This window comes from Carassius carassius, chromosome 5 (assembly GCF_963082965.1).
Source record: "Carassius carassius chromosome 5, fCarCar2.1, whole genome shotgun sequence".
In the NCBI taxonomy this organism is placed as follows: Eukaryota; Metazoa; Chordata; class Actinopteri; order Cypriniformes; family Cyprinidae; genus Carassius; species Carassius carassius.
Genome location: NC_081759.1, coordinates 14,252,940 through 14,278,803, shown reverse-complemented (window position 1 = coordinate 14,278,803; position 25,864 = coordinate 14,252,940). Strand labels below are relative to the sequence as shown.

The 25,864-nt window shown below is 38.3% G+C and overlaps 1 protein-coding gene and 1 pseudogene across 1 annotated transcript; both read left to right on the top strand.

The window, feature by feature from the left end:
* Nucleotides 1-2,922: 2,922 nt before the first annotated feature.
* LOC132140300 (guanine nucleotide-binding protein subunit alpha-14-like) lies at nucleotides 2,923-13,266 on the top strand (annotated as a pseudogene).
* Nucleotides 13,267-15,804: 2,538 nt separating this feature from the next.
* LOC132140813 (protein prune homolog 2-like) lies at nucleotides 15,805-25,328 on the top strand. The gene is made up of 11 exons (XM_059549812.1): nucleotides 15,805-15,995; nucleotides 17,268-17,344; nucleotides 18,090-18,290; nucleotides 18,828-19,004; nucleotides 22,727-22,829; nucleotides 22,938-23,069; nucleotides 23,226-23,312; nucleotides 23,603-23,701; nucleotides 24,220-24,258; nucleotides 24,368-24,412; nucleotides 24,793-25,328. Exons 2-11 carry the CDS (start codon nucleotides 17,290-17,292, stop codon nucleotides 24,818-24,820), a joined length of 966 nt encoding a protein of 321 aa, XP_059405795.1. The 5' UTR covers nucleotides 15,805-15,995; nucleotides 17,268-17,289; the 3' UTR covers nucleotides 24,821-25,328.
* Nucleotides 25,329-25,864: the final 536 nt, after the last annotated feature.

Genomic DNA, 25,864 nt, shown 5'->3' with positions numbered 1-25,864 from the left:
AAAGATCAGCGCAGACAAAGGCTTGTTTGTTATCTTTATTTTATAAGTGCACAAAGTTTTGTTGTTATTATGTCCGTATCCAAAAAAAAGTAGACCCTTTACAGATTCGATTGATGTATTGCTCTTATCTGTACGATTAAAACTGAAAGTGTAATTTAAGTTCTTTTCAGCGTTATCAGGAGAAAATGATTCAAAACGCGTATCTGCGTTAATCGACTTCAGAGGGTTAAAGTGCTATATAAATATAGGTGACTTTGACTTTGACTTTGTTTAAAATAGAATGTATACTTCATGCTTACATCGGTTGGTATATTTATACATACATACATTGGTGGAAAGAACAAACCACCCTAGGCATCAGTGGAACACGTTACATGTACACACTTCTGCATGTACACATTCTGGTATGGTCAAAATTAGCTCTTCTCCCTGTGTCTGTCATATGATCCTCCATGTTCATGCAGACTTTAACTCATGCAGTAAAACTTCACAAATACATATAAATAATATTAAAATAAGAAATTTTTGGTCTAGCTGGCAAATCCTCCAAGGTCAGAAAAAAAATTCTCACTTTGGGTATGTGAGAAGTGGCCTGTTGCATAATCAGATTGAGTTGATGTGCATTGCAGTGGATGTAATGGGCATTTGGGTACACATCTTGCATCTTCCTTTGAACACCTGCAGTGGCACCCCTCATTACGCTGGCTCCATCATATGCTTGGGAGATGAGTTTATTCTTCTCATCCTCTGTAAGGATGACAGCAAGATGCTCTTTTAGTGCTGTAGTTGAACGCAAAGGAATAAACTCAAAAAACCTCTCCTGTACGTTTCTTTTAGCATCAATGTACCGCAGCACAAGCACAAATTGACACTGTGTGGCAATATCGGTGGTCTCATCGGCCTGGATTGAGAGAAAGTCGCTGCTCTGTGCTTCTTGGAATGCTGCACCCCAAGGACAATTTGAAACAAACCTATCAGAGCTTAGCCTCAAATCACATGCTTTTCAAAAGTTTTTGTACCTACATAGACACTCATTAGCCCTAACGCCCCTATTGACCAGCCCCCACTGCTCCTGGGGCATATGGTATCCGCTGCCATGGTCACGCCACTCGGACTGTTTCAAATGAGACCGCTTCATCATTGGCTTCATGACCGAGTCCCGAGATGGACATGGCAACGTGGCACTCGACGGGTCTCATTCACAACGTCCTGTCGCCAGACTTTCAGGCCGTGTTTGGACCTTGCCTTTCTTCGGGTGGGAGTTCCCCTAGTGCAAGTGTCCAGGCATGTTTTTTTCTCAACAGATGCCTCTGCCATAGGCTGGGGGGCCATGTGCAATGGGCAGGCAGCATCGTGCACCTGGACAGGGTCTCGACTGCAGTGGCACATCAATTGCCTCGAGTTGCTAGCTGTATTGCTTACACTGCACCACTTCAACTGCAACCACCAGGGCGGTCACAGCTCACCCGCCATCTCCTCCTTTGGTCTCAGATGCATCTGAGGTTGCTTCGTGCCCTTCACATTCCAGGTGAGCTCAGCTGAGCAGCCGACGAGCTTTAACACCAGCCTGCCCTTCCGGGAGAATGGCGACTCCACCCCTAGACAGTCCAGCTGATTTGGAGACACTTCAGGGATGTTCAGGTAGACCAGGTAGACCTTTATTTGACTCTCCAGACACGCCCCACTGCCAGCTGTTCTACTCCCTGTCTAAGGGGTAGTAAACACCATCACTTCAGCTAGAGCGCTCTCTAAAAGACACGCTTATGTACTGAAGTGAAACCTGTTCACTGATTGTTGTTCTTCCTGGCAGGAAGACCCTTGTAGATGCCCGATCCTGGTTGTGCTCTCCTTTCTGCAAGAAGGGTTGGAGCGAAGGCTGTCTCCCTCCTCCCTCAAAGTGTATGTCACTGCGATTGTCGTGCATCACGATGCAATGAACAGCAAGCCTGTAGGGAAGCACAACCTGGTCATCGGGTTCCTAAGGGTTGCGAGGAGGCTGAATCCTCTGCACCCCCACCTGGTACCCTATTGGGATCTCCCCTCAGTCCTGATGTGTTTGAAGGAGGAGCCCTTCGAACCCCTGCAGTCAGTAGAGCATAAGTTTCTGTCGCTAAAGACAGTGCTCCTCACTGCACTGGCTTCAGTCTAGTTACAGTTACTATCTAGTTACATATGGATGTGCAAGCTGTTTGTCTGCGTGACATTTGCACATCCTTGGCCAAGCAAGTGGTTTAAGCTCATTGAATAAAATGATTGAATGAGGACATTTACTCTATTCACATTCAAGGACAACCATCTGCTATAGTATCTTCTCTGCCTCTGGTAGTTTCAAATTTGATAAAAGTTATTAAAATTATAATTTTGCCTGATTTTGCCCTGCTAAAAAAAAACCCCTCTTAAACCAGTCTAGGTTGCTAATCTTAGTTGGTTTAAGCTTGTTTAAGCTGGTCTCCCAGCCTGGCGAAGCCGGCGTTTACTTGGGATCAGTCTGACCATCTGAAAAGTGCCCAAAATACCTATAAAATCAGTCAACAAACCAGTTTTGTTTAGTGTCATTTTGAGCAAGAAGTGTAATGCTACAACAAGTTCCTTGTATGCAACATGATCTCCAGACTTGGACAAGGTGCACAGGAAGAAAATAAAATTAAAGGTTAAATAAGTTACCCTCTTGGCATGCCAAACCTGTACAACATTCTTTCTTCTGTGGAACATAAAAAAGAGAGATTTTAAAAGATTGGTTCTTTCTTTCTTATTTATATGTCGATACAATGGAAGTCAATGGGTACCAAAACTGTTGGATTAAATTTTTTTTTTTAAACGTTGTGTTCCACAGGAGAATGTTACAAAATGTACAATTTTAAAAGGGCATTCTTCACCTCCCATGTTCATGATTTTTCCTGTTTGTTTTAATAGAGAGCAATTGAGACTGGTTTAGAGGAAAAAGGAAACTAATGCCATATGTGACACAACCCACCTCATCCATTGAACAAGGAAGAAACTGTACCTGTAAATTACAGTACATCAGGTTAGTCCTGAGGTAGGTGTGTTTCAATAGCCTTTATTTAAGACAAGTTTTTAACACTGGTGAGTGTTTGTTGAATGTGTTAACTGCAAAGTACTGGAGAAGTTTTAACCTGTTCAGGATGGGGGACTGCTGCTTGTCGGGTGAAGACAGAGAAAGGATCAGGATTCACAAAGAAATTGAGAGACAGCTTAAGATGGACAAACGGGATTCATCTCGACAACTGAAACTTTTGCTTTTAGGTATGTACTTTTCTTTTCTTTTTTCTTTTTTTATGTATGTAGAATTATTTTAGAAAATTTGTAGTGGTTAGTGTAATTAAGTTGTTCAGCATATAAAACAATTCAATTGCCAGATGATATGTACTAAAGCTTTTATACATTAATTATAAGGCTCACAGAATTCACACTTCAAATGTTTAGATGACATGTTTCCTCTGACTGTAAGTGGTCACATGCAAATATATGCAAAAGTATATCAATGGAAAGCCTTTCATTCTCACACAGCACAGCATTATGTTCTGTTTTTAATGAAATGAAATGCAAGTAAGCATATCGAGATATTTGCAAATATAATGCAAAAAGGAACAATGTGTGAATTCCTAGCGTAGGATCTACTGATAGGATCAACTCCATCATGTCCTATACGTGTACTTGCATCATATCAAACATAAGCAGTTGTTTATGTGTTTAAGTTCATTTAAGTTTTCCTCGATATGTACTTATGCATTTCACATTATATTTTTGGTTAAGTTTGTTTCTAATCGGCTGAGTCAATGCCAGTTTAATAGAAGATTTTAATACTGTAAAGCTGCTTTGACACAATCTGTATTGTTAAAAGAGCTATATAAATAAAGTTGACTTGACCACAAAGAGAGACACAAAAATAAAACATTAGCCAGTAATAACCAATACTTATCTAACTTATCTAAAATCTAAGTTATTAAACAACTTATTGTATAGACTGTTTTGTTAAATTATAGTTTCTAAATATAGTTGTTTAACTATGGTTTCATATTAAAACAAATCATATTCAAACCATTTACACCTTACTGGCAGACCATTCTGATCACACAATCACAATGTTCATATTCTAAAGCAAACATGCAAATTAGAAAATCCATATGAGGTTTCTATGTCAGGTCTCTGTGCGTTTCTAAAAATAAACACGAGTGTATAGATACTTTCCCGACATATTCTTGTATGAAAATTTCAGTTGATGAAGGACTGTCTGCAGTCTACCAGTTTGAACACTTACATTATTAGTTAGAAGGAAATAGTTCACCCAAAAAAAGACAATTGTGTCATGTATTCATCCTTATGTTTGTTAAAGACTTTGTTCTGTGTAACAAAAAAGTAAGATGTTTTGAGGAATGACCAAGCTGTATTTCATGCCATACCAAATTTGAATATGTAATCTGAATCTGAATCAATAATGCAAACTTCGGGATTTTTGAGACAAATTCAAACGTAGCTCTAGTAGGCCTATGATTTTTCAGCTCAAGAACATATACAGTACAACACCTTCAGATTCCACCAGAACAGTAATATTGTCTACATGAAGGACGTATGAAAAAATGTCAGATCAATGTAATCATTCCTAATAAGGCCAAGTTAAGAATTGAGATGGAAAAAAGCTGCAGCAATACAGTGGTCTTTGGAGCTTTACCTTTGGTATTAAAGTGAATATTCATCCAAAAAAGAAGAATCTGTCATTATTTAATCACCTAATCTGTTTAGAACACATACAAATGCAAAGAAACTCAAAAAGAGTCACTTAGCCCATGGCTGTTCTTTTGAATACAATGAAATTGGATTGTAAAAAGATAAAGCTGTAAAAGAAGGTTTAAGTGTGTAAGGTTTAAGTAAGGTACTTACAAGAGTGCAAGTAAATGATAGATTTTAATTTTTGGTCATGGTAAAGGAAAGACCTCTCAAATGAAACTTTTCATATAGTAATGCATGATATCTCACAGAAAAAACGTTCCATATCCTTCGACAGGCACAGGGGAGAGTGGGAAGAGTACTTTCATCAAGCAGATGAGAATCATTCATGGAAGTGGCTATACAGAGGAGGACAGGAGGGCCTATGCCAAACTGGTGTTCCAGAATATCTTTTCTTCCATTCACAGCCTTCTTCTAGCCATGGAGCACCTAAACATTTCTTTTGTTGATGGAAAAAACAAAGTATGCACCAGGAATTCTGAGACAAAGTATATGTTTTATTAGACATGTTAAATATTTTAGCTCTCTCCTCATAACTAAAATCTTATCTATGTGTGTTGTAGACACATGCTGCAATGCTTAACAGTGTGATGCCTGAAACATTACAGTCACTGGAGCCTAAACATGCTGAAGCCATCAAGAGTGTGTGGAAAGATCAAGGTCTGCAGAAATGCTTTGAACGCAGGAGAGAGTTCCAGTTATCAGACTCGACCAAATAGTAAGTGCACTAAAGATTTAATTTTTCACACTGACAAAAGCTGATTCCAACTGCAGGCAGCATAATTACTAAAAGCAGATTCCACTTGTTTTGTGTTAGGCCTTGGTATTTCTAACTGACTCGATCCTAATCATCTGAGTGGTCTGCAATGTGTTTTGGTTCTAGGTCATTGAGTGATTTATAAATGAGTAAAAGTACTTTAAAATCAATCCTAAATGTGACTGGAAGCCAATGTAAGGACCTGAGGACTGGTGTGGTATGCTCAGATTTTCTGGTTCTAGTCAGAATTCTGACAGCTGTGTTCTGGTTGAGCTGCAGCTGTCAAATGGTCTTCTTGGGAAGGCCGGTGAGGGGCCCATTACAATAATCCACCCTGCTGGTGATAAAGGCATAAACAAGTTTTTCTAAGTCTTGACTGGAAACAAAACATCTAATTCTTGCAATGTCTTTTAGATGATAGTATGCTGATTTAGTTACTGCTTTGACATGACTACTGAAACTAAGGTCTGTCTCCAGAATCACACCAAGATTCCTGACTTGATTTTAGTTGTTTGACGCCTAAAGTCAAGGTATGCATTAACCTTAAGAACTTTAACTTTGTTTCCAAATGCAATGACTTCAGTTTTTTCCTTGTTTAACTGAAGAAAGTTCTGGCACATCCAAATGTTAATTTCATCAATGCATTGGCAGAAGGAGTCAATGGGGATGTAGTCATTTGGAGATAAGGCTAGGTAAATCTGGGTATCATCAGCATAGCTTATTATTATTGCATGTGAATGTGCTGTACCTGTTTAAATCATGCATTCACCCAAAAATATTTAGTAAAAGGAACAGACAAATTCCTTAAGAACTGGCCTATAACATCCCTCTCGGCTATTGCCGTCATTACAACCTTCTGATTTGAGTGATTCATCTGTATCAAGTTATAGCTAAATAGGTTTAATAATTCATTGTTGCTAAATATGCAGTTATATTACAGGCCGTTGGCATGAATTGTACTCGTGGTGGAGCAAATGAAAACCACAGCGCTCCAACTTTTAAAAAATCCCTTCCTGGCTCCAGCCAAAATCACACCACTCCACTCTGCGCTCCGCTCCCACTTCGCTCTGCTCATATACTCTGTTTCAGTCTCAGGCTCTGACTGGGCCACTGAAGGACATTCACAGAGTTGTCTATAACCTACTTTTGCTGTGTGCTTAGTCATTGTCCTGTTGGAAGGTGAACCTTCTACCCAGTATAAGGTTCTGAATGCTCTGGACTGGGTTTTCTCTGACAAATCTTTTATTTTTAATACATTTGCAAAGATGTTAAATACATGCAAGTGTTTGCGTTTATATATGTCAGAGAGCCTCAGTCACCAGTCACCAGCTCTGGACTCCATGTCCCAGAATCCTCCCCAGCTCAGACCTCAGTCTCAGTTCTCAATCACAGTCACAATCACCATCACCTGGAGTTCTAATCTCCCGCACCTGCTGCAGCTCGTCAAGCTCCGCTTTATCTGCTCGCTCGCTCTGGTCTACTGTTCACATTACTGAACTATACCAGACTCATAAATACTGCTTACCTCTGTGTCCCTAGCCTGTGTTGTAAAATATTGTGAAACTTTATTGCAATTTCTAATATCACTTTCCTTTTTCATTTACTTTAGTTTCTATTTCTGTGATGCAGCACTGAATTTTCATCAGCCGTTGCTCCAGTCTTCAGTGTCACATAATTCTTCATAAATCATTCTAATATGCTGATTTATTATCAGTGTTGAAACTGTTGTGCTAATAATTTTTTGGAACGTGATACTTTTTTCTTTGATAAATAAAAAGTTAAAAAGAACAGCATTTATTCAAAATATATATATATATAATTTTTATTTTATTTAATTTTTTTCTTACCAACTTATACTGTCACTGTGCAATAGTAATCTACATGGTTTCTCAAAGTGTGTTTTATTTATTTATTATTATTATTATAATTATTCTTTTTCTTCTTATTTTTTTGTTTTGTTTACTAGTTACCTTGATGATTTTGACAGAATATCTGCATCCTGTTACTTGCCAACTGTTCAGGATATTTTGAGAGTCCGAATTCCAACCACAGGCATCATTGAGTACATCTTTGACCTCCAGACAGTCATATTCAGGTAACTCTATAATTATATGGTGGTGTGAAGATGGATAACTGACTGTGACCCATTTTATAATTCAAAACCTCTTGTTTTTGTAGAATGGTTGATGTTGGAGGCCAAAAGTCAGAAAGACGGAAGTGGATCCATTGTTTTGAAAATGTTACTTCCATCATTTTTCTGGTGGCTCTGAGTGAGTACGACCAGGTCCTGTATGAGTGTGCAAATGAGGTTAGTCACTTCCCTGCATTGTCTTAGTAGCTTTTCTGGGTTATTGAGATTTTGCATCATTACATCATAGATGATTAAGTTGTCCATTCTGTTGATGTGATTTAATACCTCCCCAGAACCGAATGGAGGAGAGTAAGGTACTTTTAAGACCATCATCTCCTACCCCTGGTTCCAGGAGTCCTCTATCATCCTCTTCCTCAATGAAACAGATATCCTGAAGGAGAAGATCTCAAAGTCACACATTGTAGAATATTTTCCACAATACAGAGGTTGAGTTCCAAAATCACAGCTTACGCATTTTTATCTTGTTTTTCATTGAAACAACAAACATTTACATGAGACGCAGCACAGCATAAGGCTTTCATAGATATCTTGTTTTCAAGGATAATTTGTCTTACCAAACTGGCAGATTTATCTCGGTTTAGGTATAAAAATTTTAAAAATTAAAACAATTAGTACAGTGAGACAGTGATAATGTATGAAAAAGACACACTCTCAGACTGAGTTTATTTTATGCTGTTTATTGATTAACAAATATTAATACATGTCATTTATTGCACTAAAGATAAGTGCTGTGTTGGGGAAACTGTTTTAAAGCCATGAATAAATTTGAGATATTATAATGAATCGTCTCTAGGTTACGTATGTAGTATGTAAGTTCCTCGAGGGAATGAGACGCTGCGTCGAAAACGCTTTGGGGAAAGCGTTTAGCGTGAGCGACTCTGAATATCATATCTAATCCGTCTTCTAGATGAGCGTGACGTCACAGGCGGGGTGATGTAACCGCCCAGGAAGCTATAAAGGCACGAGCCTTTCCCTCGAGGAACTAGGGTTACATACGTAACCTAGAAACGTTCCTCTTCAGGAACTGAATCAAGATAGGTTGGGGCCACTGCAAGTGTCCTACTCTCCTCAGAGAGGTAATGGCCAACAGAAAGGCGGTTTTAAGAGTCAGATGTCTGTCTGAAATATCTTGAATGGACTCAAACGGAGGTTTGCACAAAGCCTCTAACACCACAACCAAGTCCCATGGGGGAATACGGGACCATACTCTGGAGGTCTCAGCCTCAGCCCAACGCGGAGGAAACGTGTAACTAAGGGGTGTCTTCCCAAAGACTGACCATCGAGAAGGGCATGGTAGGCCGCAATGGCCGCCATGTAAACCTTCAGCGTGGAGTGGGTCAACCCTGCAGAGAGCCTGGCCTGTAGGAACTCCAGAACTGTACCAACTGGGCAGTTTGCTGGGTCTAGCTGGCGGTCTCTGCACTATAAGGTGAAGAGTTTCCACCTCAGGGCGTACAGTTTCCTCGTTGTGGGAGCTCTGGATGGGAGGAGGGTCTCAACAACCTCTGTTGAGAGACCGGATGCTATTAGTTGTGCCGCCTCAAGGGCCACACCCACAGCTTCCACAACTCCAGGCAAGGGTGAATTATCGTGCCCTTTGCCTGTGAGAGTAGGACTGTCCTGATCGGTATCTCCCATGGAGAGCCATCGAGGAGCGAGGCCAGATCTGCAAACCACACTCGGCCCGGCCAGAATGGGGCTGCTAATAACAGATGGACCGCGTCCCGGCGTACTCTTGCCAGAACTCCCAGGAGCAGAGCAATAGGGGGAAAGGCGTACAGACAAAGCCTCGGCCAGGTCTGTACCATAGAGTCCAGTCCCAGAGGAGCTGGATGAACTAGAGAAAACCAAAGGGAACATTGTGATGTCTCTTGAGTCGCAAAGAGGTCTGCTTGAGCTCTGCCAAAAACTCTCCATGTGTGCTTCACCACCTCGGGGTGAAGCTTCCATTCCCCCGGCCTCGGCCCCTGCCTCAACAGTATGTCTGCTCCCATATTTAGTTTCCCAGGAATATATACTGCTCTTAATGAGAGGAGTTTGCTCTGGGACCACACAAGGATCTGGTGCGCCAGCTTGTGCAAGGGACACGAACGCAGACCTCCCTGGTGGTTGATGTAAGAGACCACTGATGTGTTGTCGGTGCGCACCAACACATGGTGGCCCCTTAGGTCTGGGAGGAAGTGCTTCAGTGCACGATAAACTGCTAGCCTTTCTAGAAAATCGATATGCCATGTCAGATGGCGACTGCTCCACAGACCACGGGCAGGGTGGCCACTCATGACCGCACCCCAAACAGTGAGGGATGCATCCGTTGCTAGTATTACACGGAGAAAAGGAGCTCCGAGCACCGGGCCCTGATTCAAGAACCAAGGTTTCTTCCACATGTCAAAGGCACAGAGGAAGCGCCGCGTGACCTTGATAGTTCGAAGTTGATTGCCCCTTCGGGGAAAATCCCTTGGTCTTGAGCCACCACTGTAGGGGTCTCATGTACAGCAGGCCAAGAGGTATCACGTTGGACAGAGCTGCCATCAGACCCAACAATCTCTGAAATTGTTTGACAGTGAGTGACTGGCCTTCTTTGACTCTCTCGACTGAGATGAGGATCGACTCAATACGAACGGGACAATCGTGCCTGCATCGCGGTTGAATCCCATACTACGCCTAGATAGGGGGTTCTCTGAACTTGAGAAAGTACACTCTTCTTGGCGTTCAGTCTCAAACCCAGCAACGACATCTCGATGCTGAGCTGCAATCTGCTCTGACTGAGCTAAAATCAACCAATCGACGATATAGTTGAAAATGCGGATGCCCTGCATGCGCAGGGGGACCAGAGCCGCATCTACACATTTTGTGAACATGCAGTGTGAGAGTGCAAGGCCGAAGGGAAGTACTTGATATTGGTAAGCTTCGCCCCCGAAAGCGAACCTCAGAAACTTCCTGTGTTGTGGAAGGATGGATATGTGGAAATATGCAGCTTTGAGGTCTATTTTGACAAACCAGTCCGCGGTCCTGATCTACAACATCGTGAGCATTTTGAATCGTGAGCATTTTGAATCGTGAGCATTTTGAGCATTTTGAACTTCAGTCTCATAACTGACCGATTTAAGACCCGCAGATCTATGATCGGATACAACCCCCCATCCTTCTTTGGAACTATGAAATACCGGCTGAAAAACCCGGACTCCCTGTCTTGAGGGAGTAGAGGGCGCTTTCAAACCTCGAGAACGAACTCTAGATCTAGGGAACACGGGTGGAGATAGGCAGAGCCTAGATATGCGAGAAGCACAGTCAGCCCCCTTATTTTTCCCAAGAGCTGACTGCGTGGGCTGCGCTCCTCATTAATGCTGCTCGTTACAAAGTTAGGCATAATATGCTTGTGAAACTGATGCTTGTGAAACTGTTTTCTGTGCAACTGATGTTTATGCAGCTTATGTTTGTGCAACTGCGAGCTCATCGACACCCTCCATTTCAATCTCCTCTGAGAAAGAAAGGCGGTGCGTCACGGCCGTCACTCGGGGGGAAGGACTGCAACAGTTGGACTTCCAAACGCGGAGATCGGGCAGATCTTGCGGGTGAGGTAGGAGATAGGGACGCGCCAGTCTCCATACCCTCCAGCTGATCTTATCTGCGAACCCAGCGAGTGCAGGCGTCGCTCCGCCTCGGAAAAAGCGGGACCAACACCGCGAGGAACGCTGGCGAAGACTCCCTCTCGAGAAGAGTCCTCCGGGATCGAAGCATCCACACTGGCTTGTACCAGTGCAGGCAGTCGGAGAGTCGGCTCAAGAGCCGAAACAGCGTGCCTCAATCTCAGGCAGACAGCCCACAGACCGTGTATCCCCACTCATGTTGAACACTCAATCTGAAACGCCTTTCAGATGTCTCGTCTTAGCTTTGCTCTTCGACTATTGCTTACTCTTTGAGGAGCTAATAGTGACAAACAACAATGAATAAAACTGACAAGACAGAATGACATGCACGCACAGAGCGCTTGCTGAAATACGTGAAGCTGACGCCAGCTGCGCAGCTCATGCCTTTATAGCTTCCTGGTCGCTTACGTCACCCCGCCCGTGACGTCACTCTCTTCTATAAAACAGATTAGATATGATATTCAGAGTCGCTCATGCTAAACGCGTTCCCCAAAGCTTTTTCGACGCAGTTCGAGTTCCTGAAAAGGAAATACATTTTACTTCACCACACAGTGAAAATCATGTCATAATTTCCTCACCCACATGTCATCGCAAATCCATAGGTTTTAAAACATTTCATATTCTTTCATCATTTTTGTCCATGCATTAAAAGTCCACCCAACCAAAAGATTCACAAAAAAATAAATGTGAGTTAGCCCAACACTGCTAAAGTATTTTTTGCTTACTACGGAACTATATTGTAATTATGTAATCTATGTTATCTGCTCACTCCACAGGCCCTAAAAAGAATGCAGACGCAGCAATGAACTTCATCTTGACTATGTATGAGGAGCAGAACTCGGACACACATAAAAGCATCTATTCACATTTCACCTGTGCAACCGACACTAAAAATATCCGCTATGTTTTTGATGCAGTGAAGAAGACCATTGTGAGGAACCACCTCGTTGACTTTAACTTGATTTAAATGACAAAAAATATTTTCCATGCAGTATATGGCTACATTGACCTCTGATTCAGTGAAAATATTAATGTGATCTGTATGTGAGTACTGGGATTATGGCAAACTATATTCTGTGAATTTAGTGTGTAGCCTACCGTACCTGCATTGGCCGATATTAAAAGGATTGTCCACCCAAAAAGAAATGTCTAATTTTGCATTTTGCCAAAGAGAGAAAGTCATACAGGTATGGAAAAATACGAGGGTGAGTAAATCATAAAATAATTTTCATTTTGGGGTGAATTGTCCATTTAACTTTATTAGTAGGGACAATATTTATCCGTTGGAATGTATTTTCAGGGGCTTTTTTTCCTTCATAAGGGCATTTTTACAACCATAGGCTATTAAAACCCAAATCATGCTTTATAGGCCCACAGTAGAATATAATAAAATTGATCAAATATTCTATATCAACACAAGAAACAGTTTAATAATTATTATTAAATTACGTTTTTCAGCCCTGACTACTTCCCATCCATATCCTATAGCTAAACTTCCCAGTAAGCAACATCTACCCAAAGTCAAACCTTAAATATTTGGTATCAGGTAAATTACTATTTTTTATCACTGACACTTCATGTGGCCATCTTAGTTAGTATCTGCTATTACATTCTATTTCCACACGAGATTTGAATGAAATATGAATTAAGACAGGCTGGCATAAAAGACAGACTTGGAATCCATGCAAATAAATTGTAGCCACTGTCTTTGCTATTCAAATAGTCTCTCCAACGCTGACATGGATACAAGAAATATACTTCAGTACATATAGTTTCAAGTCTTTACACTCTCAAAATAACATGTTTGTAGATATTTACTGTATGTACAGTTACAATTTCTAGTGTGACTACTGTATGGAAAGTCACAATTCTAATGTGATTCTTTAGGTAGATGCAATTGATGTGTGACACTTTAGCATGTCAATCAAACGTTATTTATTTGTGCAAAACATGCAATATTGTGTTTAGTGAGCCAAAATAAAACAGACTGCATGTCAATTAACACTTAATTCTGTCAAGCAATGATTTATTTTTTCATATACGTATTTCATATATTTGCTACTTTTACGTACTTGCAAAAGAAAACCTTACAGTAATCTTTTTTGTTTGTTTGTTTAATTACATTTTTATTTGTTACAATTGCTCTGGTCTTCTGTGATCACATGACAACTCAGCTGGTGTTAATGCAGAATTTCTTGTATTATTTATGCATTGTTAGTATTAAAAGTGGACAAAATAAATAATGTAGGAAATAGAATGGGTAAACAAGATATGGAGACCAGAAGTCTGTTCATGTGTATAATGTTAATGTTTTCTATATTAAGACCTAAAATATTTGTATGCAATTATGATTATATGATTTTAACTGAAAAATGTGTGTATCTGTGTGTTTTTGAGCACTGAGATTGTTTGACAGAGCTAAATAGTGAATCTATAACTCCAGTTATAGTGATTTATTACTTTACACTTAGTTATAACAGGTGTGGCAAAGTTGCTGTAGCAATGAACATTGGACCAAACACTTTCTGAGTAAGAGGTCATAGAGCACCTCCCATTGCTTCCTTTAACACAAGATACTTGCAACAGAAAGCTGGTGAGTAGCGGAACACACAACACTGTTTTTGGTTCTCTCAACATTGTGGAGATCTTAAATCACAGAACATGATAAATCGTAATAGAACAGGAAACAGTTTTGAGTACATTTTATCTTGTGGTTGAGGTGTAATCTCTTTTATGCACACATTGACAGAGCAGTTTAAAGCAGTGAATTTTTATGGGTGATCAGGAGAATGAACACCTTCCAGCACAAAGCTTTGTTTACAGTATAAAGCATAGTGACCACACAATGCAATCCACTATGCAATTTGAGTATGATTGGTCATGACCTTATTTTAACTTAGTGACTTCATGGAATATCTTTTTTTAAATGATTACCCCATAGTACTGTAGAACTACAGAAAAGCAGTAGTGGAAAACATGAAATGGAAAGCATCATAAAATACATTTTCCCTTATATTTCTTGATTAACATTAACCTTAACATACAACGTCATTCAAACTACTGTTTGATTTATCCTGTCCAAAGATAATGGTTAATTTACTACCAATACTAGCATGAAAAAGAAACAACAATAATAAAGGTATTTATAATACAATGTTTTTTCTCTCTTCACAGTACAGTAACAAGAATGGCATTTTTTCATATATTATTTGAATGAGAATTTTTATGTAAATGTGAAAATTGTCATGAAAAGAATGTCATAATACATTTTACATTTCATAATGTATTTTTTATGCTTCAATTTCCTTATGTATTTTTCCTCTTTTTAACTTAGGGGTGAAATATGAAACTGAAATGGCAGGATTTGTGACACACACACACACACACACACACACACACACACACACACACACACACACACACACACACACACACACACACACACACACACACACACACACACACACACACACACACACACACACACACACTCCACAGTTACAATATTTGTACCCTTTATGAAAAAAAGTGAATCTAATTGTAGTAAATGTAGTTAATGTGGACTTGAACTTTAAACATTAAAATTATTTAAAAAACTGTACTTGCAGATAATATAATATATAATACACTTACTCTATGTGTATGCTTTAATAATCTCTTACCTTGCTTTAAAAAACACTAATTTGTATGTTGACTAAGAAACTAAAGCATATGCAAAATACTGGATTTTCATTTGAAATGTAGAGTTCAGAGTTCATTAATATATTTTAAATTAACTAAATTGCAACATATTTCAACACAATATGAAAAGTTTCAATAGAAGTGACATTAAGTATATTAGTTTACCATAAATACTTGTCAGTACACTTTAACCATATTTCAAAGACAATAAAATTGTCATAAAGATACTTACATTAGTCCTTTTAAAGTTGTTCAAAATAAAAAAAAACTATTTGCATTAAATATAAAATGTATCTATAACATATTGGCCTGGTTTCATAGACAGGGCTTAGCCTAAACCAGGATTAGGCCATAGTTCAATTAGGACATTTAAGTAATTTTTATAAACATGCCTTAGAAAAAAACATTACTGGTGTGCATCTTGAGACAAAACGAAGGCACTGATATATTTTAAGATCCATTAGTACAAGTTTCTTTCATTTGAAACAACTCAGACTTGCATTTTAGTCTAGGACTAGGCTTAAGCCTTGTCTGTGAAACCGGGGGATTGTCTTTTTGCTGCAGTTTACATTCATGCACCTACGTATATTCTTTTAAAGTATATTATTTTAAGCCCTCTTTTTAAAAGTATGTTAAAAGTGTACTTGTTTTTTTCACAAAGGACATTCCGGATTCTGGGAAAACCTCTGGCTTTTACAGACAGACTCATTCATGTCTCTTTACTCATCTGCACAGCCAGACTCACTCACAGTTCACCTGTGCAGTCAGACCCATCAGTTTCATTGATCCTCACAGCAGTCCTGCTGCTGAGTCTCCCTCATTTGTATCTCAAGCTCAGGGCGGAGAGAACAGCCTCACAGCCTTATTTGTTGCTAGACAGGGTCACATGACCACAAAATGGTGGAGGCTCTCGGCAGTGGGTGAGCTGAGCATCTCTGACGCTGAGAGACACAGGCACACATCCATGATCTGAAACCCAGGGCAGGAAACAGAACTGTGCCTCAGCCGTGTGGTGAGTGCACTAGGGGTAATTTTAGCAGGGGATGAAGGAAGCTTGTTGTTATTGGAAAACCTAAGCATTGAGATGGGAGGGAAAGAAGGAGGGATAGGAATTTTTTTTTGTGATGTTTCTTTGGTAGCGGAAGAGGTTTAGCATCAGCATCCTTTATGATGCAAGACAGGGACAGCTGCTTTTGTTTGCGTTTGGATCATAAATGAGTGTTTGTCATGTTGAATACAGGCACATTGTATTGTAATAAGTCTATGTACAGCTGACCTGCTTTGGCCATTATTCAAATTCATGGCTCTGCATGCATTTGCCTATGTGTATGTGCGATTGCATGTTTATAAATGCCAGAGTGAGTGGACACTAAGCGGAAGAGTGATTCATAAAGAAGAGGGGAGAGAGAGCAGAAAAGATGAGGTGATGATGATGACATAATGCCCGCCCACTTTTCCTGTTTCCTGCTATGGAGGATGGATGAATGGATGGATGAATTAATCCAACGTCTTGATAGAGGGAGAGAGCAACAGACCTTTCCACTTTCACCCTCACCCACTCTCTTTCTCTCCATCAACACCCATTCTCTGTTTGAGAGCTAGCAACCATCTGGCAGCTTATTGTAGACACTCCCGCGAGACAGGCTTCCCTTCTCACATGGCTCTCTCTCTGTCTCTGTGTGTGTGTGTATGTATGCATAAATTCACACATGAATTCACACTGCTTCTAAAATCCAAATAGGGATGTTAAAGCAATGGTATGGGTAGATTTTTAGAGCAGATTAGATTATACAGACAATTTTTTTCTGTTGACAGTCAGTTTGCTGCGTATTGCAGCTGAAGCAAATGCAAGACTGATATTACAACATACTAAAGAGCTGCAAAAATTCTGAATTTACAATGTTAAGTGCATCTACTCTGCTTGAATTTGAAAAAGGCTTTCGTCTGTGAGTTCTTGTTTTGTAGCTCTAATTTTAAATCTGTAAAATTTATAAGGTTCAACTGGATAATTTATTCTTATTCTTATCTATAATTATTTTATCCATAATTTTTTTATCCATAATTTATTATTATTGTTATTTTTAATTATTTGTTTGTAAAGCACATTTAACTAAAGTGAAAGTAATGAAAATACTACATAACAACAACAATAACAACAACAACAACAAAAGTAATAAGACAAAAAATAATAAGAATTTTATTCTTCCCTTACAAAAAGATTTGAATGCAGTGATGATGATGATGATGATGATGATGGTGGTGGCTATACATTTGTTTTTGATAGTTCCCTTTCTGGCGATGAGGGGATGGACCAGACTCATGAACAAAAGATGAGTTTTGAGGGGGCAGAAGGTAGACCAGGTGAGACTGAGAAACACTGACACTCTAGAATATGCCTCAAAATATCACAAGAAGATTGAATACCTTTACAAAGACTACTTCAAACTGACAGAACAGTGAAAATGTTATGAATCTGAGGTATAAAGTAACATTCTTCTACACATTCTTATTAGGCTTAAAGGAACATTGCGTAGATTCTGAAATTTCTCACCGTTACTGACACCAGTGGCCGTTAGAGGAACTGAAGCCAGTCTCATGCTCGTTCTCAGTGCGCATGCTCTTTTTTTTTTTTTTACTTATGAGGAGTGTCCGTGGGTGTCTGAATTGTGCTGGAGGCTGGTCGCTTCTTTCCATCCGCAGAGTCCATTTGAAAACACTATTGCTGCTGCTTACTATAATGGCTGGCGCGCCGTACGGTTGTAAGCCCAAGTAGACGAGAACGCGCATGACGTCACATTTTGTGAATTTTCGTGCCGATTCGGGCCCGACTCCTCCACACACAATTGAGCCTACAGGCTGATAGAGGCAACCGTGGTGGACAGTCGAGGTGTCATTCTTTTTTTTACATCATGGTTGGCTCATACATGTACAAATGAAAACTCTATCTTAAAGATTTTTTTTAAGTAAAAACCTCCACATAGCTCCTTTAACATGATTTAGTCAAGTAGGGAACGTTCCTGAAATTTTGTCAATCCAGGAACAATATTCAAATAAACCAATCTGAAATAGCATGATAAACAGATGCATTTTTTTCTAAATCCACTAGCTCCACCCACCTCCCTGCCCCTGCAGGGCCAAGGGGGCATGGCCTCTCAGAGAAAGAAGCTATCGGCTCCTCGTATAAGTCTATCATTGGACCAAAGTGAGGATGACCTGTTTGAAACACCAGATGACCTCGACATCAATGTGGATGATCTGGACACACCTGATGAAGCAGATTATACTGACCATGAAATAGACTGGGAAGGTAGGACATAAAAACTTTATGACGATTGTTTAATATTTAATCCTTTAACTGTCACCCCGTCCCGTATACGGGACGCCTACGTTTACTTCACTATATTACAATCAAATCTAATCTAATCTTGACAAACTTTATATTGTTAGAAAGGTCTAAGACTCCCGAATATATATTTTACCAATGTCTTTTGTTAAAAATTATGTAGGAAAAGTAATAGATTAATTTATGACAAGAGTGCACCCTCAAAAATCTAAATTATAACAGGAGTTTTGACCTTTGTTTAAAAAAAAGACTTCTTCGTTGCCTTTTTCTCTATTACATTTTAGAAATCATCAGAAATTATATATCGACTGAAAACTTAAAATCTCAAAATCCATCCTTTAAAACCCATTTTAAAATCAGACATTGCATTTCCAGGTAAATAGTACATCAATATCATGTTACAAAATGTTTTCAGTCATGAATTATTTGTATCATGCACATTCAAGTCTATCAGTTATTAAAAGAGATTAATAATATCTTGACATACAATTTTTTTTTCAGAGCCTCAAGCATCTCAGAGGGATTCTGTTAAAGAAACAGTTGAGCCCATTCCCACATACAGTGCTCAGGAGGAGCGGCAGGATTCCAAACTCTGGAGAACCGTCGTCATTGGAGAGCAAGAGCACCGCATCAGCATGAAGAGCATTGAACCTTACCAAAAAGTCATATCCCATGGAGGTACGTTAAAGGAATATTTCAAAGAAAATGTAAAATAATGTTTTGGGTTAAATGTAGAGTAAAGAGACTGGTTCACACAGAGACTGTTTTCTTAGTGTGCAAAGACATGCAGAGAAATGCATGTATCTTCCTACAATGGAAGTTTATGGGGCAACTACAATAGAGTATTTGTGAAGCTCCTATGTTTGAGACCGTGTTGATGTTGTTGAGGGACTTACATGGACCTTTTAATAAAATGTTTGATATTTGAGCTGTAATGCCTTAATCATCCACTTGTGGATTGTTTGCACAGAAAAGATTGGTAGGCAATTTGGTTAAACTTTATTTTACAGTATGTGTACTTACAGTGGACTTATCCAAGAAAGTACTGGCTAGTACAAAGTACCTACAGTATATGGGTTAAGTATAGGTTTAGGGGTAGGTTCATGGTTAGTTATTACTTAGTCGGGGTACTAATTATTACAGTTATTGCAATTGTTACATAGTATCTACACGCAGAACAAGACTGATAAATAAAGTGCTTCCGGCGATTCTATCAAATCAGTATTACTTTAAAGTGTAATGTTTAAAGGTTATGGTAAAGGGCTTATACTTTGAGCATTTGCATTTATTTGTGGTCCTTGTACACATTCCCGAAATGTTTTCATTGGAAGCATTATTGTGGTTGTGTGGTTTTAGCACTTTCAGCATACTTCAAAAAAGAGTACTTATTACATAAATACTACATTCTTAAGTTATTACATTCTTAGAACAACTAATAATATACTTAAGTGTGAACTGAACAATGTTTTCAGCCATTTACATGCCATTATTTACAATTGAATTAAACTATATTAAAATTTCAAATTATATTAAATGCAATAAGTTGAACTTAAAGGGTTAGTTCACCCAAAAATCTAAATTATTAGATTTTTGTCGTTCCTAACCTGTGAGACCTCCGTTCATCTTCAGAGCACAGTTTAAGATATTTTAGATTTAGTCCGAGAGCTCTCAGTCCCTCCATTGAAAATGTATGTACAGTATACTGTCCATGTCCAGAAAGGTAAGAAAAACATCATCAAAGTAGTCCATGTGACATCAGAGGGTCAGTTAGAATTTTTTGAAGCATCGAAAATACATTTTGATCCAAAAATAGCACAGATTACGACTTTATTCAGCATTGTCTTCTATTCCGGGTCTGTTGTGAGAGTGTTCACTGCAGTGTATGATATCCGGTTCGCGAACGAATCATTCCATGTAACCGGATCTTTTTTAACCAGTTCACCAAATCGAACTGAATCATTTGAAATGGTTTGTGTCTCCAATACGCATTAATCCACAAATGACTTAAGCTGTTAACTTTTTTAATGTGGCTGACACTCCCTCCGAGTTAAAACAAACCAATATCCCGGAGTAATTCATTTACTCAAACAGTACACTGACTGAACTGATGTGAAGAGAGAACTGAAGATGAACACCAAGCCAAGCCAGATAACAAACAAAAGATTGACTCGTTCACGAGTCAAGAACCGGTTGCATCGTTTTTTTGGATCACCAGTAGTTCTTTCGGACAGTTCGATTCAATAAACCGGTTGAAGAAAACGGTTCACCGGTTCTTTTGCGCTCGATGTAATGGCGTCATTTGCAATGATTGCCCTTGATTCAAGCCTTCGCTTTACCCGCGCTCATAACATTAGCACAGAATCAGTTCAGAATCATTCACCAAAACAATCAGTTCGGTTCAGACGCCCTGTGTGTCATTCTGCTTCACACTGAATCAAACATGCGCAGTATCATCAGATCCTCGATTCTCGAATCGGAAGAGTCTGACAGAAACGGTTCTTGACTCGAGAACGAGTCAATCTTTTGTTCGTTATCTGGTTCGGCTCGGTGTTCATCTTCAGTTCTCTCTTCACAGCAGTTCAGTCAGTGTACTGTTTGATATTGGTTTGTTTGAACTCAGAGGGAGTGTCAGCCATATTAAAAAGTTAACAGCTTAAGTCATTTGAGGATTAATGCTTATTGGAGACACGAACCGTTTCAAATGATTCAGTTCAATTTGGTGAAATGGTTCAAGAAGATTCGTTTGTGAACCGGATATCATACACTGCAGTGAACGCGCTCACAACAGACACGGAAGAGAAGACAATGCTGAATAAAGTAATAGTTTTTGCTATTTTTGGACCAAAATGTATTTTCGATGATTCAAAAAATTCTAACTGAGCCTCTGATGTCACATGGACTACTTTGATGATGTTTTTATTACCTTTCTGGACATGGACAGTATACCGTACACACAGTTTCAATGGAGGGGCTGAGAGCTCTCGGACTAAATCTAAAATATCTTAAACTGTGTTCCGAAGATGAACGGAGGTCTTACGGGTTTGGAACGACATGAGGGTGAGTCAATAATAACCCTTTAAGAGTGCTTTTGACCTACTTAACTCTTTCCCCGCCATTAACAAGTTATCTTGTCATTTAGAAGACAATGCTTCCCTGCCATTGACAAGTTTTTACAGCTTTTAGTGTTTTCACTGTTATACGCTCGTTTTTTTAACACAATGTACAAGAACAGTAACAGTATATACAATGCCCTAAAATATATGTTAATTAATTCAAAGAAAGGTTTTTTGATGAATTCATTAGAGAAGAGTCCCTTTTTATGTGCATTATGTGTCTGCTTTTTAGAGACTTAAGTTGAGAGTTGCCTAGTCACATAAACCTAGTGTTATCAGATAGTGGGCCTTTGGTTGCTAGGGAACCAGCGGCCTGGTCAGTCCATTTTGAGGTAATAGCTTCCTTTTTGGGGGAAGGGTCCATAGACCCTTTGGTTAGATGAGGAGGCGTTACATATTATTTGTTAAATGTAACAAATAGTTGTGTCTGATTGGTCCAAATGCTACACTGGAGTCCATCAAATTTGAGTGGAGATCGTGAAAATCGCTAGCGGTGACTGGCAACTTTTATAAAAAATGATGACAGGGAAAGAGTTAAGTAGGTCTTATGATATTTTGTATTTCTAAAACATATTGTTCCCTTACGCTACAGTAAGTTGATGTTGTATTTCTCATTTGTAAGTTGCTTTGGATAAAAGTAATAATAAATGTGAATATTTCATAATTTTGTAATTTCTGTTGTCTTTGAAATATGGTGAAAGTGTACTCTTTATCATTTATTACTTGAATGTCTATTAAAACACATTACAGAATTATAATGGTAATTTAGTTAATTTTAAAGTAAACTTTTTTTTTAAATTATAATACTTGTGCTTTTATGTGTTTTAGTCATCACATCAAAATAATTGTGTTAATGAACGCACGTCCTGATTTTGCTGAGTTAGATGTGTTCCTAGGTCAACATATTTTGTTGACCCTGGAACAACATTTTACTCCAAAAATATATTCTTGACCATTTCCCTACACCTAAACCTAACCCTAACCATGAGTGATCCTTAAAATCAGAGGAAATGATAGATGAATGACACTGATGTACAAGCAACAAACAGTGATTTTAAGCGTAAACTTCACAAAATCTATAAACTGGTTCTTCAAATCTGATTGGTTAATCACAATGTTGTTCCAGGGACAACAAAGATGTTGTCCCAGGAGCATGTCTCACTTTGTAAAATCAGGTTCTGCTTAATGAACAGTCATGAAAGTATACTCACTTTAAATAAAGTGGCATTTCATTCCATTATAATTTACGTGTTCCGTTAAATCTGTTTTTTTTTTCTTTACCCACAGGGAACTATGGCAATGGCACAAATGCCATCATTGTATTTGCTGCATGCTTCCTCCCTGACAGTGACAGAGAGGACTATCACGAGATCATGGAGAACCTCTTCTTGTGAGTTCAGTCAAACTATTACATGAGGCTTGTTCATCCTGAACTAAAATATAATAAAATTAGCTATACTGAGAACAAATCACTAAGTAAATGTGAATTATTCCTCAGATATGTTATCAGTACACTAGAGCTCATGGTAGCAGAAGATTACATGATTGTGTACTTGAATGGAGCCACTCCACACCGGAGGACGCCTGGCTTCAACTGGCTCAAGAGATGCTACCAGATGATTGATAGGAGGTGGATATTATATACCTGCTGAACATGAACATTATACAGTATATACATATATATATATGTGTGTATATATATATATATATATATATATATATATATATAAACATTTTTTTTTTTTCTTCAAGAAGAAGACTAATGTTGTTGTTTACACTTTTTCAGGCTCAGAAAGAACTTAAAATCTTTCATCATTGTTCACCCATCATGGTTCATTAAGGCAATTTTAGCCATCACGAAACCGTTTATCAGGTATAGTGAAAGGATTGATTGATTGATGTACTTATTATTATTTATTTTTTACATTTATAGATTTTATACAGTAAATCACAGTTTAAATAAATAAATGGCTGCTTTGCGTTTTCATATATTAAAATGGGAAAATAGTTATTTTTATTTGTAATACTGTTTCAAAGTCTTTTTAAGCAAAAAAAAAAACTTTTATAAAATAAATAAAAAATGATGGTATTGTAAATGGTAAGTTCATTCTATAATTCTAATAATAACAAACTAAAAAAAAATTATTTATAAATGTTTTCCAGCTCAAAGTTCAGCAGTAAGATCAAGTATGTGAACAGCTTAGCAGAACTGGAGCAGCACATCCCAATGGAGTACGTCCACATACCTGAGTGCATCATCAGGTGAGCCACACTTTTATCTGACTTACGTATAAATGTATGGCAAACTATTTTAGTCACTGCTCTGTGCTGTACAAGTGTAAACAGAGAAAGCATCGAAGCACTGATCAGCTGCACACATAATGTGAGATCGAGACGATCGCAGACAGCTGTAGCTGATGAAGAGGTGCTTATGAGAATCTGTACAGGAGCTGTGACTCAATCATTTAAAACCTGTGAAGTCACGTTTTATGGGAACAGACATTTAAAACACTGGGACAACGTTAAATAGTTTATATTCTTTAGCAGGAGTCCTCAACCTTTTTTTGTCTACCAAACCCCTATAATCTAAAATATGTAAGTGAAGTATAGGTAAACATAATTTTTGAATTGCAGGATTTTTACATATATAATCAGAGAAAAATATTTGATAATATTTATAGTAAAATATTTTATATGATATTCTACATTTATTTTTTTATTAAATTTAAAGAATGTTTTATCTTTGACTTTTTAAAGAAAGTTTATCTTTGCCTCTCTAGACTGGATGAGGAGTTACGGGAAGCAGCAGAGAGCTCTAGGTGAGTATTAAAGAAGATGTTTGAGACCTTTTACTCTTTTTTTATGTCATACTACAATACAGTGCTCTGGCTATATGAACATGATTGTCATTTTCATTTCTTTATAAAGAATCAGCAGCTTTCTCCAAGGAAGTGAGAATCCACAAGAATCGATGTAAGATTTCTTCATCATGCATAGTGAATAGCCATTTCAAGTCAAGCATTGTGTTTAAAGTCAACATGAAATCACAACATACCCTTTTCACATGTTCCTCATGCTATATGATTCATCATTTTATTCCTATTTAAAATTCGTTAAACTCGAATGCTTTCCTGACATCACCAAGAAGTAATGTTGACAATGAAAATGAATTGTTGACAACAATGCAATAATGTGAGATGCTCTAAATGATGAAAAAATGTGATGTGATTCAATGTGATTCATGTAGACTTTAAAGTATATTCAAATAATTTTCAGATTTGTAAAAAAAAAATTCTACATAATGATGGAAATATTTTATTAATAGTGATTAACTGTTTAAAATTTTGTTTCAGAGCTCAACCCAATGCAAGCAGTTCATAAGAGCCATCGGCTATGGGTGCAAGAACAAAATGTCTGTAAAGGTGTTGAGTATTTCAAATTGTAATGATTGCACACTGATATGGATGCAATAATTGCATAATATAAGAGAAAGTGTATTTTTGTGCTTTGGTATATCACAGTGCTGGGATGAAAAGTGCAGCACCACATGTTCTTTAAGTCAAATCACCTCAAATGTAATAATTCTTCTCACAGAACGGTAGCTTAAACCAGCGCAATGCTAGGATCATTCTTTGTCTCTTATCGTCTTGCAAAAGTTTCTCGCATTACTTGAATTATGCATGAGAAGGATTTTAGCAATAATATAATGTACTTTAATGTTTCCCCTTTAGACTCATAATTTTCACCATCAGGATTTTTTTCTAATTGGAGCATGCATAAAGGGTAAATCCTGTCACTTCAGCTGCTCTGTATTGATATTAGTGCATGCAAAGTTATTCTCAATGCACAGCACCCTGTATGCACTAATGCCAATTATCTACCCTCTCATGCTAAAACATAGAAACAATATGAGTCAGGTTTAAATTTAAACAACATCTCATATCACTTTATATGTATCAGTTCAAAATCAGCAAGGAGAAATAATTTGTAGTTCTTAAATGTCAAGTGTGTTATGCTAAAATGCTTCCTCTGGAACTTTTTAGCCCAGGTTGACTTCCTGAAGAAAGTTACATAAGGACTTTTGTGGCTCTTTTAAAACATTTTTGCAGTTAAACATGTTGCTCAGCCAATCCCTCTCAAACATTAGTGGATATTGCCTCAACAGGTGGCTTGAGAACATTTGTGAAATCCAGTGCTTGCTACTGTAAATGTATGTAGTGTGCAACAGTGCCTGCTCAATTTGTTTTAGCTACCTTGGTTGTGGAAGTAATTCATCCACTTGTTTTTCCTGTAGGGATTAAAAAAAAGAGTCTTATTAAAGAGACATAAGCTATGAACAAAACCAACAATCTACAAGGTTAATTACTACATTACAAAATTCGATTTGAAGCTAAAAACCTCATGAAGTATTTATTGCAAATGACA